This window comes from Hippoglossus stenolepis, chromosome 22 (genome assembly GCF_022539355.2).
Source record: "Hippoglossus stenolepis isolate QCI-W04-F060 chromosome 22, HSTE1.2, whole genome shotgun sequence".
Taxonomy (NCBI): domain Eukaryota; kingdom Metazoa; phylum Chordata; class Actinopteri; order Pleuronectiformes; family Pleuronectidae; genus Hippoglossus; species Hippoglossus stenolepis.
In genome coordinates, this window is record NC_061504.1 from 15,145,661 (window position 1) to 15,161,888 (window position 16,228).

At 44.1% G+C, this 16,228-nt stretch overlaps 1 protein-coding gene across 1 annotated transcript in view; it reads right to left on the reverse strand.

The window, feature by feature from the left end:
* acss3 (acyl-CoA synthetase short chain family member 3) overlaps positions 1-16,228 on the reverse strand; it is a 30,985-nt gene that overhangs the window by 7,512 nt on the left and 7,245 nt on the right. Inside the window, exons 8-9 of the mRNA XM_035147373.2 lie at positions 14,991-15,142; positions 10,126-10,229 (exon numbers count right to left, since the gene is read on the reverse strand). Coding sequence (XP_035003264.2) covers positions 10,126-10,229; positions 14,991-15,142 — 256 coding nt within the window. The remainder of the gene's footprint in view (positions 1-10,125; positions 10,230-14,990; positions 15,143-16,228) is intronic.

Here is a 16,228-nt window from a genome sequence, read left to right on the forward strand (position 1 = left end):
GTTCCCTCGCGCTCTCTCTTTTCCCCGCTGCACACAAACAAATCAATCTTCCTTCGACCTGTTGGAGATGAGCTTGGCTGGGGGGGGGGGAGGTTGTTGGAGGTTGCGTTGGAATTGCAGGACGGGTGATACGCTGTCGTACTTTCAGCTGAGAAGGTGCCACTGACCAGCTTGGGTCATTACAAGTTACCTGATGGGAAAATCAAAGATGGCTCCTGGACTCTAAATATATATCTCTCTTTCTGTGCAGCTCCACTATTTCTTTAACAGATGAAATAACTGTCTTCTCCTCTATCGACAGAACAGTGCACCTCCACTCTGTGGGATGAAGGATCAGAGCTACAGAGGCAGGAGAGATGAGCTCAGAACTCAAGTGGAATCCTCGTGCATCCGAGCAAATATGCTGAAACACTAATTTACACATTTTCCATAGGACGCATCTTTCTAATAACTCAATCATTCAGGATTTGAAGCCAACTATAACTATGATTGGTTTATAAATTGACTATAATTCCTTAATTTCAGCTTAAATTTCAGAAATTAATCTCTTGCACTCTTCAGAAATTTGGGGATCGTGAGTAAAAAAAAAACAGGATTTAGCTGCTGAAGGGAAAGTTTCGCTCAGAAAGAGAGAAAATATAACTCTACATGAATGCTAATGTTCAAACTATTTGCTAATGCACGGTTACCTCTTTCATATTTTATTTTTCAAATCCAATGAACCAAAAACACAAGAGAAAGTGTGTTTCTGCCCAAACGTTTATGAATAAGAGTCAAAACTCTGAAGGCAGCCGCTGACAACGCCCACACGGAGAACTTCAGTATGTCAGGGAGCGATGTCTGTTGATGTAACGTTAGCAGGGAAGCTGATATACTGTGTAACACAAACAAAAACAACACTTGTCAGTTAACGTGTCGGGTGCAGGAAACAACAAGCCTGTCAGAAAGAAGCCGTGTGGGGGGGTGGGGGGTGGGGGTGCTTTCTGTACATCACACGTATGCAAAGCAGTGCTCGTGGTTGTCCTGGTGACGTGTGGTTGCCGGGGCAACTCCGTCAGGTGCTAAACAAGACGGCCGACCCAAGGTCATCTGAAAAGACGGCGTAGCGTAGGAGGACGAGGACAGAAAGAGAGGGAATCGATTTGCAAGCTGCTCGGTTCGACTTTGAAATATAAAGTTTTTCTTTTTCTTTTTTGCTGTTTTCTTAAACGAAACACGTTTCAATTTCGCTCCCTTCGGACAAAACCTAAAAAATGCATCTACCTCATTTAAAATTTGGTGTGAAAACAGCATGAAATTTTGAAATAGGAAATCGTGAACAATACTTTTGCAGAATACTGCAGCAGAGGCCAATGTTCACCTTCAGCTATATGGTGCGGAGGAGAAAAGGCACATGCAGGTGAGAGAGGAGGAACCTGCACACCGTCCTGTACTTGACATAAAACTTTATTAAGTGTAACACGTGTCGACCTTCGTCAGGTTTCCCTCCACAGGAGCGGAACGTGTTACACTTAATAAGGTTTTATTTCAGGTACAGGACGGTGTGCGGGTTCCCTCTTCTCTCACCTGCAGAGAAACACACGTCCAAACACAACATGTTTGGCTTTAGAGACGAGCTTTTCATCGTGTGTGTTTTTTTCTCCTCCTGTTTTGAATCAGGAATGAGCGAGAACCAAATCTTACTGCAATCCTGTGGGATTAGTTCTGCTTGAAGTCTGTGTTGGACAACTCAGCTCAGGCTGCTCACACGAACACCATCATTGGCGGTGGGCCTCCAGCCAAACACAGGTGGAAAACAAAAAGGGTTGGTTAGCCAAGCCTCTCCGATTGGACCGAAAGTTAAAATCCAGGAAAAATAACAACTATAAAACAACCGAGAAAAAAGAGGGGACACTGTGAAAATGTGTGTTGGGGAGAGATGAAAGAAAGATGAGTCATCAGGTGCAACGTGCACACGCATCTTCACACGCTTTCCCATTTACACTCAAGACTTTTTTTTCGAGGGACAATTTCATTCCATCAGCTAAAAACACAGGCTCCCCGATCACGTGTCAGACACCTCGGCTCGTTCGCTCCGAGCCGACCGGACGCAAACCGACTCCCTGCTTCGCTGGCTGATGAAAGATTCCCGTCTAGTGCCTCACAAACCTCAGGAGACAAAAAGCAACAATGGCTAGAAATGAACGCCAGATGAATTCCCAGGTCAGAGAGACAACGACAGCAGAGAGATTCGAACACCCCCCCCCCTCCCCCTCCTGCTGTCCCACTCCACAGTAAACAAAGAGATAACACAGACGTGGCACCTCGGCTCTTGGAGATGTAATTACATGAGCTACTGTATCTGCAGCCACGTAATGAGACCAGGTGAGCAGCTCTTGGGTGCTCGGGGTTGAACCGCGGTGGGGGACCGAGCACGAGGGTGACATGACTCAGAACAAATGAAAAGAAATGCATTCGGGTTTTTGTTTGGGGTTTTGTTGTTATTTTTGTTTTGCTGAGGGACCAGTTTATACACAGAGATGTCGGCATTTTTGTTATTGTGTTTATTTGTTTTTTGTGTCATTTATCGAATACTAAAAAGTACCACACTATTACACCCGTCTCAGGTTTGTCTCAGGAGGCTCTCTACAATACTTTGGAAGCTGGAAGCAGGGATTATATCTCTGATTCAGCCTCAGCGACATTAGCGAGGGTCTGGCTCACCGCCGGCAATTTCACTTCGTGATGAAGGTGCTGTGTGGTCGCAGCTGAGGTCACGGCAGCAAACACCCACAAACAAACAGCACAGGCTACTGTCATTTGAAAAACAAAAAGGGACCTTCCCTCCGAGATGAAAACACACAATAATCATACACAAGGAACCGGAAAGCCTCGACTAAAGGACATGAAAACAGCCACAGACCTCGAGTACACAACAGAACATAGTCCACACACTTCAGGCTATAACATTTGAACTTCAGTAAGTACAGTTTACAAAGAAGACACATGATTTTTAACAGTATGTATTTTACACCATTTTAATAACGTAGGGTTTTTAATCTCACTGGACACAGACAGTTTTAAGATTTAAATTATAAAAACAGCTGTAATAAAATGTATGTGTTCACTTTTTTCCTTTTTATTATCATCGTAAAAAAACTGAAATCACCTTGTTGAGGGTGAGTTAAAACGTTCCACTGCCTTTTAAAGGTGAGTTTCAACAAAGAGACACTTTGAGCAAGAAATAACTTCGATAAACTTGTTCACAACTAACTTGTAAATATAAAATAATCTTACTTCAATGACTGACGGTTACATTTTAATCAGGGGGGGCCTCTTCATTTCCTGTGCGACACATTCTGCACCACGTGGTTTTCTGTTCTGCATCAACAGTCAACACAGACTCCGGTTTAACAGGGTTACAACGAAGAAGTTAATAAGCTGCCCACTGAGAAATGTCTCGAGAAGAGATATCCTGCAGGTGCTGATACGTTTTTGCATTTAAATAAACACATGCAGAGGTAATATTCCCGCCGAGCTCTTTGGTTTGGGGTTAAGATACCTGATTAACCCCTGCTCCTGCTGTGGTGCTGTGCGAGTGCCTGGATGCTACAGCTCTTAAAAGCCTTTTGTTTCTCTTCGGTGAGTGGGAGGATTTTTTTTTTTTTTCGACGAGGCTGTAAAACTCCCCTTCACAGAGATTGTGAGAGTATGACTGTTTTCCAAGTAGGAGGAGGACATGTGGAGAACAATCCTGTGCCAGCGCAGTGTTTGGCGAAGGCCAGAGGGAGAGATCATCAATTCTACCATTTATCTGACAAGACAGATGCTTTGAGGCGCGTCCACTTCTATTTTTTAAGGATAATTCCATTCTGTGTATAAAGGCATCTGTTGTCTGTCGGAGGGAGTCAGAGAAACAAAGACACACAGAGACACAAATCCCTGAAACACGCCTGTTAGAGTCCATCCACCAGCGCTCACTGGTGAGGCAGCCAAAACCCTGCCAACTGGAAACACACATTTGTTGCCAGGCAACACCAGTGACATCAGCAACCTTCATCACCCCTCCACACCCCCCGCCAGTGGCTTAAAATAGCTCACAGATTATTATCAGCCTTCAAAATGGCAGGCGTTTTCTCATATGCACGTAAAGGGGAGAGTGAACTGGGCTGCCGCTGGCTTCAGGTGGCACGTTCACCACGCGTGTGTGAGTGATTCACGGGTGAGTGAGGGGTTAGGTGATGTTAATTCACTGTGTGTAAAAGAAGAATAAACAAATGATATGATGGGAGTGTAGGTAGAGGAGGAGAGAAGGAGCGGCGTGCCGTATCTGGGTTGATGAGACAGGATGAATCAGCACGTCGGCTGACAGCGGCGGTCTGAGGAGTGATGGAGTCCGGGCTGCACACGAGAATAACGAGCACACCCATCACTTCCAGCCGTATCAGAAAGCTAATCACGCCTGCAGCAGCCAGGCGCTCCAGAATGAGAAACTCATCACCAGCTAAATTGGTCAAATTAGTCAAATTCTCTGCCGCGAGCTTGTCGGCACAATAAGATATTTCCAGCAATCATTCGGCATTGATCGAAAAAAGTGTATGTTTGACAAATAAAACACCAGCGTGTGCGATGCAGAAGAACTATGGAAAACTCCCTGAGATCCCAAGCTGCTGACAATACTGTTTTTAAACCTATGAACCTGTGATATCTCCAACGTGTGACCTCATCTCTCCTGTACGTCACGCTGCCGCTCTCCGTGGCACCGTCACCCTGAAACGCCTGTTTTGGTGGCAGCTGACTTTGTGCAGATCTCACCGAGCTCCAATCGGAAGGAGAGGCTGCCGCCGGCTCCTTTGTGTGAGACAACTGTTTAGCAATCAGCAGTTCTGCTTAGTTGGCTGCAAGGTAGAGGAAGCTTCCAGGGGACGGATGGGAAAGTGATGAGGAATCAAACCCTGAGCTGCTTATCGGAGGTGTGCGCCTGGAAATGAACTGTTTCCACTACAAGGGGAGGATGTCCAAGAAATTAAATTTGATGAATCTTTCAACAGGAGCTGGGAAAACTTTGAAATACTTAGTTTAAAGAATTTAAAGTAAACTGCATGTTTTTCAGCTTCCAGCGACAAACCCTGGCTTGTGTGCGAAAGTCGAAAGGGAGCTGCAAGAACATATTTCAGAAAAATAAATTGTGAAATAACCTTGAAGTTAAGACTTTCATCTTCTCTGCACCTTTTTGCAATTTCAGTTGGATATTTCTACGTTTTTACTAAAACCTCTAAAAGGTCACATCAAATTCTACAACTGTTAACCACAGTGAAAGTCATGAGTGAAATATGACACACCTATACCATCAAAAATCTAAAAAACAACATGTATATTGTTTTTATTATTCGTCTTTTTATGTCTTATATTTAATGTACTTGTTTTAACTTGTTTTTAATGATAATATAGCTTTTGCTCTTTGAACTCCACTAACCTGTCATGGTTTAGTAGTTGAGTGTTTTGTCTTAGTGTTTCCGCCTCTTTATTAAGAGTGTTTTCTGTTTTATTATTACTTCGTGTTCTTGTTTATCCTCGTGTTCATGGTTGTATATGAGTCGTTTCCTGTGTCTCTGGTTTGCCCACTCCCTGTGTTCTGTTTCATGTTTTATTTTGTAGTCTCTGTTCCTTGTGTGTTTTCTTTCTTCACTTCCTGTCTGTGATTGTCTGCACCAGTCCTCATGTGTTACACCTGTGTCCAATTGCCCCTGCCTTCCCTGTGTGTGTATATAAGCCTCTGTGCTTCCCTTTGTCCTCGTCGTTATGTCCTGTCCTCCAGTGTTTTTTTTTGTGTCTCCTGAGCTCCTCGTGTTTTCTCCCGTGTGCTTTTGTTTTTTCAGTTTTGACTTTTGTTGTTCCTGCGTTTGTTATTTTTCTGTTAAAGACTGTGAAACTCTGCATTCTGGTTCCATCTCCCTCCCTGCTTCACCGCATCCTGACGTAACCTGCATGAAAGGTTCTATACGAATTAAGATTCATCGACTGATTGACTCTGGATTTCGTATAAACCAGTCCAGGTATGTTGTTAACCTGGTTCTCGAACACCAGAGGAACTCTAATTTAAAATGTTGGTGTTTGCTCCGCCCTCAAACTCCTCCCACACCTCATCTAACATTCTAGGGTTACACGCATGCAGCTTCAAAGATTAACGAGCAAATGCACTCGTGATTGATTTTGTTAAATTTCTATCCATATTGCATGTGACTACAAAATGCAAAGCTCCATTGTGGAAGTAGGACAAAATCTATCATTGTATATAGATGAAAACCAAATGTGGGAGAGAGTGACAAGTTTGAAAAATGACTTGCTCGGGAGCCGGACGCCTGAAGATACAAGCAAACTTTGTGTTTTAGGTGTTTGGACGATAATGAGTTTCTCAAGGAGGAGTCTCGCTCCTTCTCCCTGACACACATTTTGGATTAGACGACCCTTGAATGCTAAACTGCTTTGCAGTGACCAAGTTGTTTCTTCTTCCGTCGGAGGGGGAGATGAAGGAAGAGTTGTCAAGGCCCCCTCCCCGACGATGCTAAAAGTCCCTTGATCGATGTCCTGTCCCCGAAAAGACGGCTGACCAGTAAACTGTGACGCTCGCAGCAGGGTGACTCGTGAACTGGAGACAGGCTGCAGGGAATTGTGCACTTATCTTTTACAACATTTGATATCTGGCTGCCAATATAACGATGTGGATAAATTTGAATAAACGCAGCGATAGAAGATCATATGAGGTTTGAGGAAAACACCAACAGGGTTTGGACTGGAAAATAACTATGGTGCTCTCGTTTTCTCGTTTACTGCTTCAGATAGAAATGACAAACTAACAATGTCTTAATGAGTATTTCAAACATGGCCGAGCGGTATTTTTCCCCTCCACACGGAAAGCTAGATTCCCTCAGACCCACAAACCCTGAACACATTTGGATTGGATTGGGGGAGCAATGGGATTTTACACATCTAGACAGAAATCCAGAGGGCGCCCGAGGTTTTTCTCCAAACTCAATAAAAAAATAATAAATAAATCCCAGATAGCCACAGAGTGTGACAGGATTTAGGTTTTGGTGCACGAGCGTGTGAAGGAGACAAAGGAAGTGAGATCTAAACTAGAATTAAATGTTTTTCTCACATAGCACTGAGGCCACGGGGGGAAGGACGGAGGTGTCCCGGTTCAGAGCAGTGGGATGTTTCATACATAGAAAAGTGTAAACAACGTGGTCACACGACACCAAAAGACTCACAAATGTCAGAATGTTGTTTTCCTGTGTGCACACTGCTGCTCGTAGGAACAAAAGACCAGCGTGTGTGTGTGTGTGTGTGTGTGTGTGTGTGTGTGTGTGTGTGTGTGTGTGTGTGTGTGTTCGAACTGAGCGCAGGAGCAGTGAGAGAATTCAGCAGCGTTATTGCACTTTGACAAAATGATTGATTTTCACTTTATATTTAGCCCCTTGCTACGTACACAGCTCCTGGACTGGACGACCAACAGCCAGGGATGTGTCTCCATCGGTAAACGTCCAAAACCAGACGGAACATCACAGTGTAAACTACGATGATACTTTGAAGAGTTCAGTCTTCTTAGGAAACAGCATTTAAAAACACCAGAGCCAAAGATTTCATTTAGATCTGCACCACATTTTACACACAGAAGTATCAGGCCCCTAAATATGCCGAATTTTGAATTATTCTCTATTGAAAATGACAAATAAAATCCTGGGTACAGCCTCTGATCATCACCGAAATGTAATGGGTTCTTACTTGGGTCCATTAAAATTCATGGGAACTGGTTGAGTAGTTTTACATAATCACAGTGATGAGCCAGTACACGTCTCAAAAAGACCAATTTTAGAGACACACAAATCCAGTCAGGTTTTTTTTTTCAACTTACCATCGTGTGCTAATTATAATAATAACCTGATTCCACTTCCACTCTTTTCTCAATATTGGGCCTGATGACTCAGCAAAGAAAGCTAATTATGTTTTGGCGGAGTTTATCGGCAGGCTCGGCTCAAATGGGTGATCCTGGTTGGCCAGTTGTGGGGGGGGGGTTCCTGGACAGGTGGAGTTACAAAGTCTTCAATCTTGAAATCCAGATGCAGCTTAGAATTGAAATTCAGCACACGAGTGATAAGCCTGAGGCCGGATCAGCAGTTTAAACTACACATAAAGGCCGAGTTGATAAATCACATGTCTAAAATATCGACGCCACATTGAGCTCTTCCCACTCCCACGGAGTCTGGGACCGACCAATCAGCCAAGAGGGCTAATCTGCGCTCAGATCAGACTGTACCAACCCCAAGGTCGATGGATTTCCAAACGGTCCAACACCGGTATTGATTCCATATTTAACACAGATATGTCGTCTTGTCCGGCATCGATCCCACGGTGCGGAGGCAGGATATTACAAAACAAAGACACATTCAATTGTGCTCTTTTGCCGTCGCGGGCACATTTATCATAATTCACTAGTTCTTGGGGGGGGACAGCAATCAAACTGTGAGAGGGGGGGGGGCAGGACATTACCATGGTGGCACGCTGCCTGGACTCAAGTCTCCAATCCAAGAGGCTAATTGGGTCTTACCCATTGAAGACTCATTAGAAACCAGGGTCTGACAAACAATGCTGCCAGAGCTGGGAAGCAGACATTCCAATTGCGTTTTTTATCACCCAGCTCCACAACAGCAATTGTTGTGTAATAGTTTAATTGTAAGGAGAAGAGAAAAGGGAGTACACACACTTTCTGTAGAACTCCAAACTCGCCCCGCCCCCGACTTGTGTTATATTCAACCAATGAACTGTGAGCTTAAGAAAGTTAAAGAGCATGACCCAGGAAGTCTTTAAAAGCCGCGCCTCTGTGAGCGCGGCGTTAATCTGAAGTGCGGCGGGACAACGGGGGGATCGAGATACTGACAATGTTAATGGGATTTTAAAGAGTAGACAGAAGATAAAAATCCTTCAGCCCCACAAGTCATCAGCTGCGATAATGGTGTTTAACCGAGGGAACAGAATGAACATTATCATACCACGAAGAAAGATGGATCCGTCCCCCCCCTGATCCAGATCTGCACGAAATGACCCGTCCCACATCCCCCAAGCTTTGTGGAAATCTGTTCAGTTGTTTTTGCGTCATCATCACATAGTTAAACTCTAAAGCAGGCTTCTGTGGGGTGAGCGTCTTCGACTTCCACTGCTGAACAGATGGACAACGTACCCGTGACTGTTCTTTTATGTGAACTCAACGAAAGCTAAAGCCAATCAAACCCACGGTGCTGTCCAGGAATGTGTCCAGTTGAAGAGAGGCTCTCTGGGAGTCTTCCCACCCGTCTACGGCTGCATATGGACTCGTTCAATCATCGTTCTCAATTTTTTGACCTTTCTACATCGGTCGATTTTTTTTGGCTCGTCAAGTCAAAGGCAAAAAAAATTGTCTTTTCCCCCGTAAGAACCCTCTAGTGATCTCAGCCATCTGCCCGGTCTGCGTGTGGTGGAAAGGATGACACGTAAACTTTGAGCGATGAGCAGTTTGCACATCGAGGGTTTGAAATTCAGACTGTGTTTGTCTTTAACGTCCTAATTACTCCAGGAGCTTCGTATCAAGGACCGATCCCCGGGTCGAGGATACAAAAACATAGAAGGGGATTAATCAAAGGAATAGGGACTTTCTGCCGTTACGCCTGTTCTCAAGGCCGAGCTAATGTCAGGGGGGTTTATGAAGTACAACAAAGACCACATTTATATTCTTCTCACACTGATACGCTGAAGACGAACAAGTCATCAAGATCAAGTGAAATTGAAACATCATATACGGCGCACGCTGCTTGAGGTCCTTGAAACGCCGTCTCAGGATCTATATCATAATCCCTGAGGTTTAAGGGTGAAGTATATCTCAACCTACTAAACTGTACATAATTAAAACAGCAGCTTCAGGCATAGACCACCAGTAACGCTAATGATAAAAGACAAACTGGACCCAGTGAGCATGTGTAGAATAAACTGGCAATTTGTAGTTCATGCACAGTTTCTATTAGTTACTTCTTGTCCAATTGCTTTAACTTGAAAAAGGAAAATGTATGAAATCAGGTAAAACGGGTGCATCTATTTTGTAAAACACTTCCTTACCAGTCTGCCACCAGTGGTCCAGGACAGGAACGCCGAAGCTCTTCTTCGCCCAATCCAACGTCTCCACGTCACATCGCTCTCCCGCCAGGAACAGCGACCGCAAACTGCAACCACAACAGCGCACATCTGTCAATCAGACTTATCTACTCGCTCACAGGGAGTGGTCGAAATAACTCACAATCAATACGATTCAAAAATATATATCCTAAATGTTCAAATCAAATTGAGCATCATCTCCGCAGGCGTCTCGCAGGGCTCAGTCCTCGGCCTCTTACTTTAAATTTCATGGAAGAAAAGAAAAGACAATTCGACTTTTCCCCCCCTCTTCTGAAACTCACGTGCCTTTCTTCCTCATTTCAAATGCATTTCGTGTAGGATATTCTTTTCAGGTCTCACAGCAATAAATATTCCCCCGGGAGAATTCTGTCCTCTACATGGCCTCTGAGTCAATATTGATGAGACCCTGAATCGCCGAGTACCTAGAGAGAAAGGATTCTAGCAAGGACATCTGAATACGTCAAATTCGACCCCTCCCTCGCTGGTTCTTCCTTGTTTAAACATTAGTTTCCTCCCAGTCCCTGGCTTCATGAAGCCCTCCCCTCCGCGCCCTACAAGTGACCCTGAACACCGCAGTCTCCATCTTCAGCCTCCCCCAATTCCTCTCTCCCATCACTCCTTCCAAAACTCCTCCTGATGGCTGCCCATGGCTGCTCATACCTAATTCAAAACACTGCCGGTCGCTCGCTACAAGGCGGTGAGGGGAACCATATCGCCCCGTGAATCCGGGCCACGGTGCAGCCATAGATACTCGTCTGATCAGCTGGGTTTTCCCCTCAAGTGACTGCTGGCCATCACTCATCGGTCGTAACTCCCCACCGGTGAAATGACCTTCCAACTCCCATCAAACTTCAAGTCACATCCCATCTTTTGTAAAAAAGGCAAGACAGAATTTCCTCACGCCACTCTGGACCCAGTGAATCACATTGTTTCCATCCCCTGCTCTCTCCCGGGAATAATATCCCTGAGTCTTCTTCAAGCACGACTCTCAAACTTGATTATCTTGTAAGGCTCTGCGATCGTTTTTCTTTGCTTTCTGTAAAACCGTGCTGGTTTTATTTTATTTTAGTTATTGATTTTCTGACAATTAATAGCAGCTTTTAGTAGACGATCAGACTGTATCAAATATGGACCATAATAAAGCCTCCTTGATTGGCTGATAATATTGGACTATGAGTCTTATGTAGACTTATCGGTTTCTTTATTTGTTTGCCAATATGAGCAGATATGACATTTTATTTTCAGAATGAACAATGCAGAAAAGATTTGCATTTATAGGTTAATTGAAGTTCTATATTATAAGTGTTTTTACTTATTAGGGTTAAAGTGGAAAATATCTACCCTCAATTATATTTCTTTGTCATAAGCGTTTATAAAAACATCTTAGGAATCATTCAAAATATCTTTTTTATATGCGCTGATATATCTGTAACGGAAATTTCTAATTCCCCAACGTCGGCCCCAGAAATCCACCTCATCTGGTTCTACTCCTGATTAACAATATACCTCAATTCATCCGTCTGATATTCTGTCCTTGAGAACTCTGCACAATAACAACCAGAATAAAAAAAAAAAGATTGACTCATTCTCCTGGCAGTGACCTCATGTTCCCACTAATCCCCGTTACACTCCAGCCATCATCCTTCCAGTTACTCAAGGACGACACGGATTCTCTGTGGTATTCAGGTTGTTTTTTACAGAGGAGTTCAGTGGAAGTATTTACTGTGAGATTTACTGTGACCTCAGAAATAAAAGTGGAAGGGACCGTGGGTTTGGCCGGCGCCCAACAAGCTCAGGCACTATCAGGCACACTGAGTCAGGAGCAGTTAGTGTAAACATCCGTGTTCTGTTTTCAGGAGGACAAACTCTTGATAAAGCCCAAGCTTCCCTTTCTTAAATCACTCTCAAGCATCAAGGATATATATCAAAGGTATAAAACATATAGAACTTCAGTAGTGGTGATGGCAGTTTATTATAAAATCTCAGCAATTTGTTTTCCAGCTTCCCTCCGACTCAGAAACCACGTCAAGGCCAGAAGTTTTGTGTTCACTGACCCGAATGTAGGAGGGTCAGAGAGAAGCAAAGAGACAAAGACCTAATTGTTCCACATTTCAACCGACAAATATTCCACCTGTTAAGTTCCTTGTGTCCACTCGGGGTTAATGGTGAAGGTAAGGTACAACGATGGCAAATTTACTCAATATATAACTGGTGCTTTGCTTAAAAAACAAAGTAAGAAAGAGTTTTAATCACAGAAGGCAAATATATATTCGCAATTTCTAACACTGTCCTTTCTGGGGCCAATAAAAAACGACAGGGCGTCGCTTATCTCCACGGGCACGACCTTGAAGTCGGCCGATAAAGAAAAACATGCCACTCTTGGCAGGTAAGGTTATCCCCGTGATTGTTAACAAGCTTTAGGATTGTGTAAGGTCAGTGTGGCAAAGTTGATGAGCAAAGGGGGAAGGTAGCTGAATCTGGAGGGAGGGATATTTTCTACACGGATTGGACGTTCACTCTCAGTTGGAGAATACGAGAGATGTTTCGATAACAACATCAGAAATGCCTCTGATACCAGGTCAGGCATTGGAAACTGTATTCTCCTGTATACAGAGAAAACACTGATCTATTCCCATGAGTTTATTTCACTTTAACACAACACTGGCCTCGGCTATCAAAGGACCATCAAAGCACTTTGTCACTTGCTTATGAGTGGGGCTCTCAGCAGTTAGTTACTTACTCCCGGCTTTAAAAAAAAACACTACTGACACATTCCCTGCCCCTTTGTCACGCCACATTTATGCAGAGCGCCGCTGCCATCACAGGTTCAGACAGGCCTGCAGCCAGACTGTCAATGTGGCTTTCACATCCACAGCGAGCAGAGTTATACGGCTCACGCACACCGATAAGGGTCCAGGGCTATTACAGTGGAGTGGGCCTTCGAGGGAGTAGACGTCTCGCAGTGTCAATAAAAGCCCAAGCTGGGCGTTTTGAGCTGCATCCGATTATATTGTTGGATGTTGCTCGGGCGTGAAATCATGTGTTTGATAGTTTTCATTAAGATTTTTACTACTTCTATCAAGACGGTTAATAAAAAAAGCAGCGTGATTAGTATTGACCTACATTTCTGTGTGTGACATCACCGAGGAAACAAGGTCGATACCTCTTAGAGGTGGAGGAATGTACGGGTTTTCTTTAAGTTTAAGAAAATGAAGTAAAAGATTAGCTACAGATGTTTTTGTATTGTGTTGCAGAGATATCGTCTGGAGTCAAGCTAACCAACCTCTTGTGACTTGTCCTCTACATCTTCCCTCTGTCTCTTTATCATTGTCAGTCTTACACATGACAATACACATAACAAGTTACATAATCAGACAGCAAGGTGACCCCCTGTGTGAAGAGCATTATTCACGTAGGTTTTTGACGAGAGAAAACCTTTAAAGTGAAAGTGAAAGGTCTGACCAGACACCGAACCACCCACGTGCTCAAATTAAACCGTGTTTCACCGCTGCCTTTTGTGCTGCCGTCTCTGCATCGCGGTGATATGTTTTGCTCAGCGCCAAAAGGGAGAAGCAGTAATCTTTCACAAACCTGCCTCCTCCAAGGGGAAAAGACACATTAAGAATCCAAGTAAGCGCACAGGGAAACAGCGTGACGTTCAAATGACTGATTGTGGCAGAGTCCGAACCGAGGGGATAGATGTCTACAATATTTGAGGCAAAGATATCGTGGAAAATAATCTTGGGACTGCGAGGACAGCATCTAAAAAAAAAAAAGGTGCTGCGCATTTAACACTGCAAACCAAGAGAAGATCGTAAAATTCAGCACACAATGCCAGAGTTGCTGAATGATTCACTGGGGCCATAGGTCGTCCACACTCAGGATTGCTTTATGATTGTGTGCTTAGAGGCATTTTCAGACTGCTGAACAGAATGAAAGTGGAGAATTGACACAACAACCCCTCAGGTCCAGGTTTCTTCAGTGTTCTCCACCGAACCATTTACAATTCTGATAATATCAGCAAGTATTTGAGTCAGCGGGGCCGACAAATACCACGAATGATGTTTATTCTTTAAACTGAGATACACGCGACCTTTTGCGTTAACAGGGAGACCAGAACAGCCGTGGAGGCAGGTTCACACAGTGTGATTTAATACAGGCGGACTGTTATCCATCCCGATTAACACCCAGAGCGGCGTGAGTGGGCCGTGCCTCAGCAGATGGCTGGAGACTAACCAGAGGCTGGACACGCGGCACAGACCACCGGCAGCCGTGAGACACTTCGGCACAGTAAAGTCAGGAAAGATGGGCTGAACTCACAAAGTGGCAGTTAAAGGTTTCGGTCTTCATGAACTTTCCTCGAGTAGTTTCTTGCACAGCCTTCTCTACAGCTGCTGCCTCCCTCTAAACACTGAGATCTAATCAGCTCATCTGTACGTTTAGAAATTGAAGAAATTCCCTAAAGGCAGACTTGAGATACGAGTTCAAGAGGCAAAAAAGATGCTAGGACACTGTAACTTTGATCCAGTTTGACCAGGGCTGCCTCAGTTGATTACTCATCAATAAGTCAATTAAATGTTTAGTCTATAGAATGTCCGAGAACCCCAGACCCCAAAGATATTCAATTTACAATGCTGTCATGGAAAAAAGCAGGAAATCCTAACCAAAGAGGCTAATTCATTACTCCAGTATGAATCCCTCAGGCACAACATGAGAGTTATTAGTTTGTTTTGCACTGATTCTATCGTAAATACTAACAAACACTTCATTATAGGGTTTTTTCTCCTGTGTCAGGTGTTGCTATCTACCTGGTCAGGGGGTATTTCTTCCCAGTTTCCGCTTGTGGGTCTTGCTGGCGAATGGCTCGGATGGCGGTGGGTGCTGTGAACATGGAGGAGGCTCGGTGCTCAGACAGCACACGGAAGAACGCTCCGGGGTCTGGAGTCCCAACAGGTTTACCCTGTAAACAGACAGGCATAGAAATCGTACAGCAGATTGCCTACAGAGTGAACAGCACTCACACACAGATTGTCGTGGAAGCTGAAAAACCTTTACAGGAAGATTTCCACAATGCTCTGTGATACAAATTCACTTCAGCTGTCATTTAGAAACCATGAATATTCACAGAGGAGCTGCTGAAAATGGACAGGCACAGTTGGACGGCTGCTTTGCAGACAGATGGTTCCCGGGAAATCCATGGAGTAGAAAATACAGTGGCACTATAGAAGTGTTGTCTGCCTTGAGGAAAAGATAAAGACAAAAGACGCCTGCAGGCAAATACCTCCAACAGCAATTTCCTCTGTTACTTGCATTCGAGTTGCCTGTCTCCTCACAGCAAGAAGACGAGTGCGGATGAATGAGAATGAGCAGCAGTGAGTTCCAGTTGCTGTGGGTAAATATTTTTTGTCTATGTATATCAGACAGAAAACTAAATATTGTCAGAACAAGATCTACAGAGTTTGTTATATGCTGATAACCCTCCACATGTCTGTGCTTCACTAAATGATGGGGAAAGGACTCAAAAACCAAAGCTGTAATAATCAGATGCATTAATATCGAGCAGCTGTTCAAAACACAATCTTGCAGAAAAAGCTTGGTTGTTCTCTTCTTGGCTGCAGCACTACTGCAAAGGGCTAAAATGAAGATTGTGTATTTTGGCTTCATTTCAGTGGAACAGGAGGAAGTGGGGACGCATCGTGCATGTTTATTTACATTCTATGGCTCATTTGAATTGAAACATTAAACTCTTCCACCAAATGGATCATTTCTGCAGGCTGAGTTTTCTTTTTTATCACCAGTGTGCAGGTAAAAAAAAAACTGTAATTACTCAAGAAGAAGAAGAAGGACTGGAACAGAAACTGCTGCAAGTCTCTCTCAGGAGACTGGACCACAGCGGCCAGAGTTAAACATGGAAACAGGGTCAAGCGGTTCACATCTTAAACCGAGTCCCGGTCCACATCAACTGGAGTCATTAACCAAATATGGAAGTGTTCAGCTTGCAGAGCCGACGAGGGCAGACACACAACCTGACTCATGCAGCTCCGTG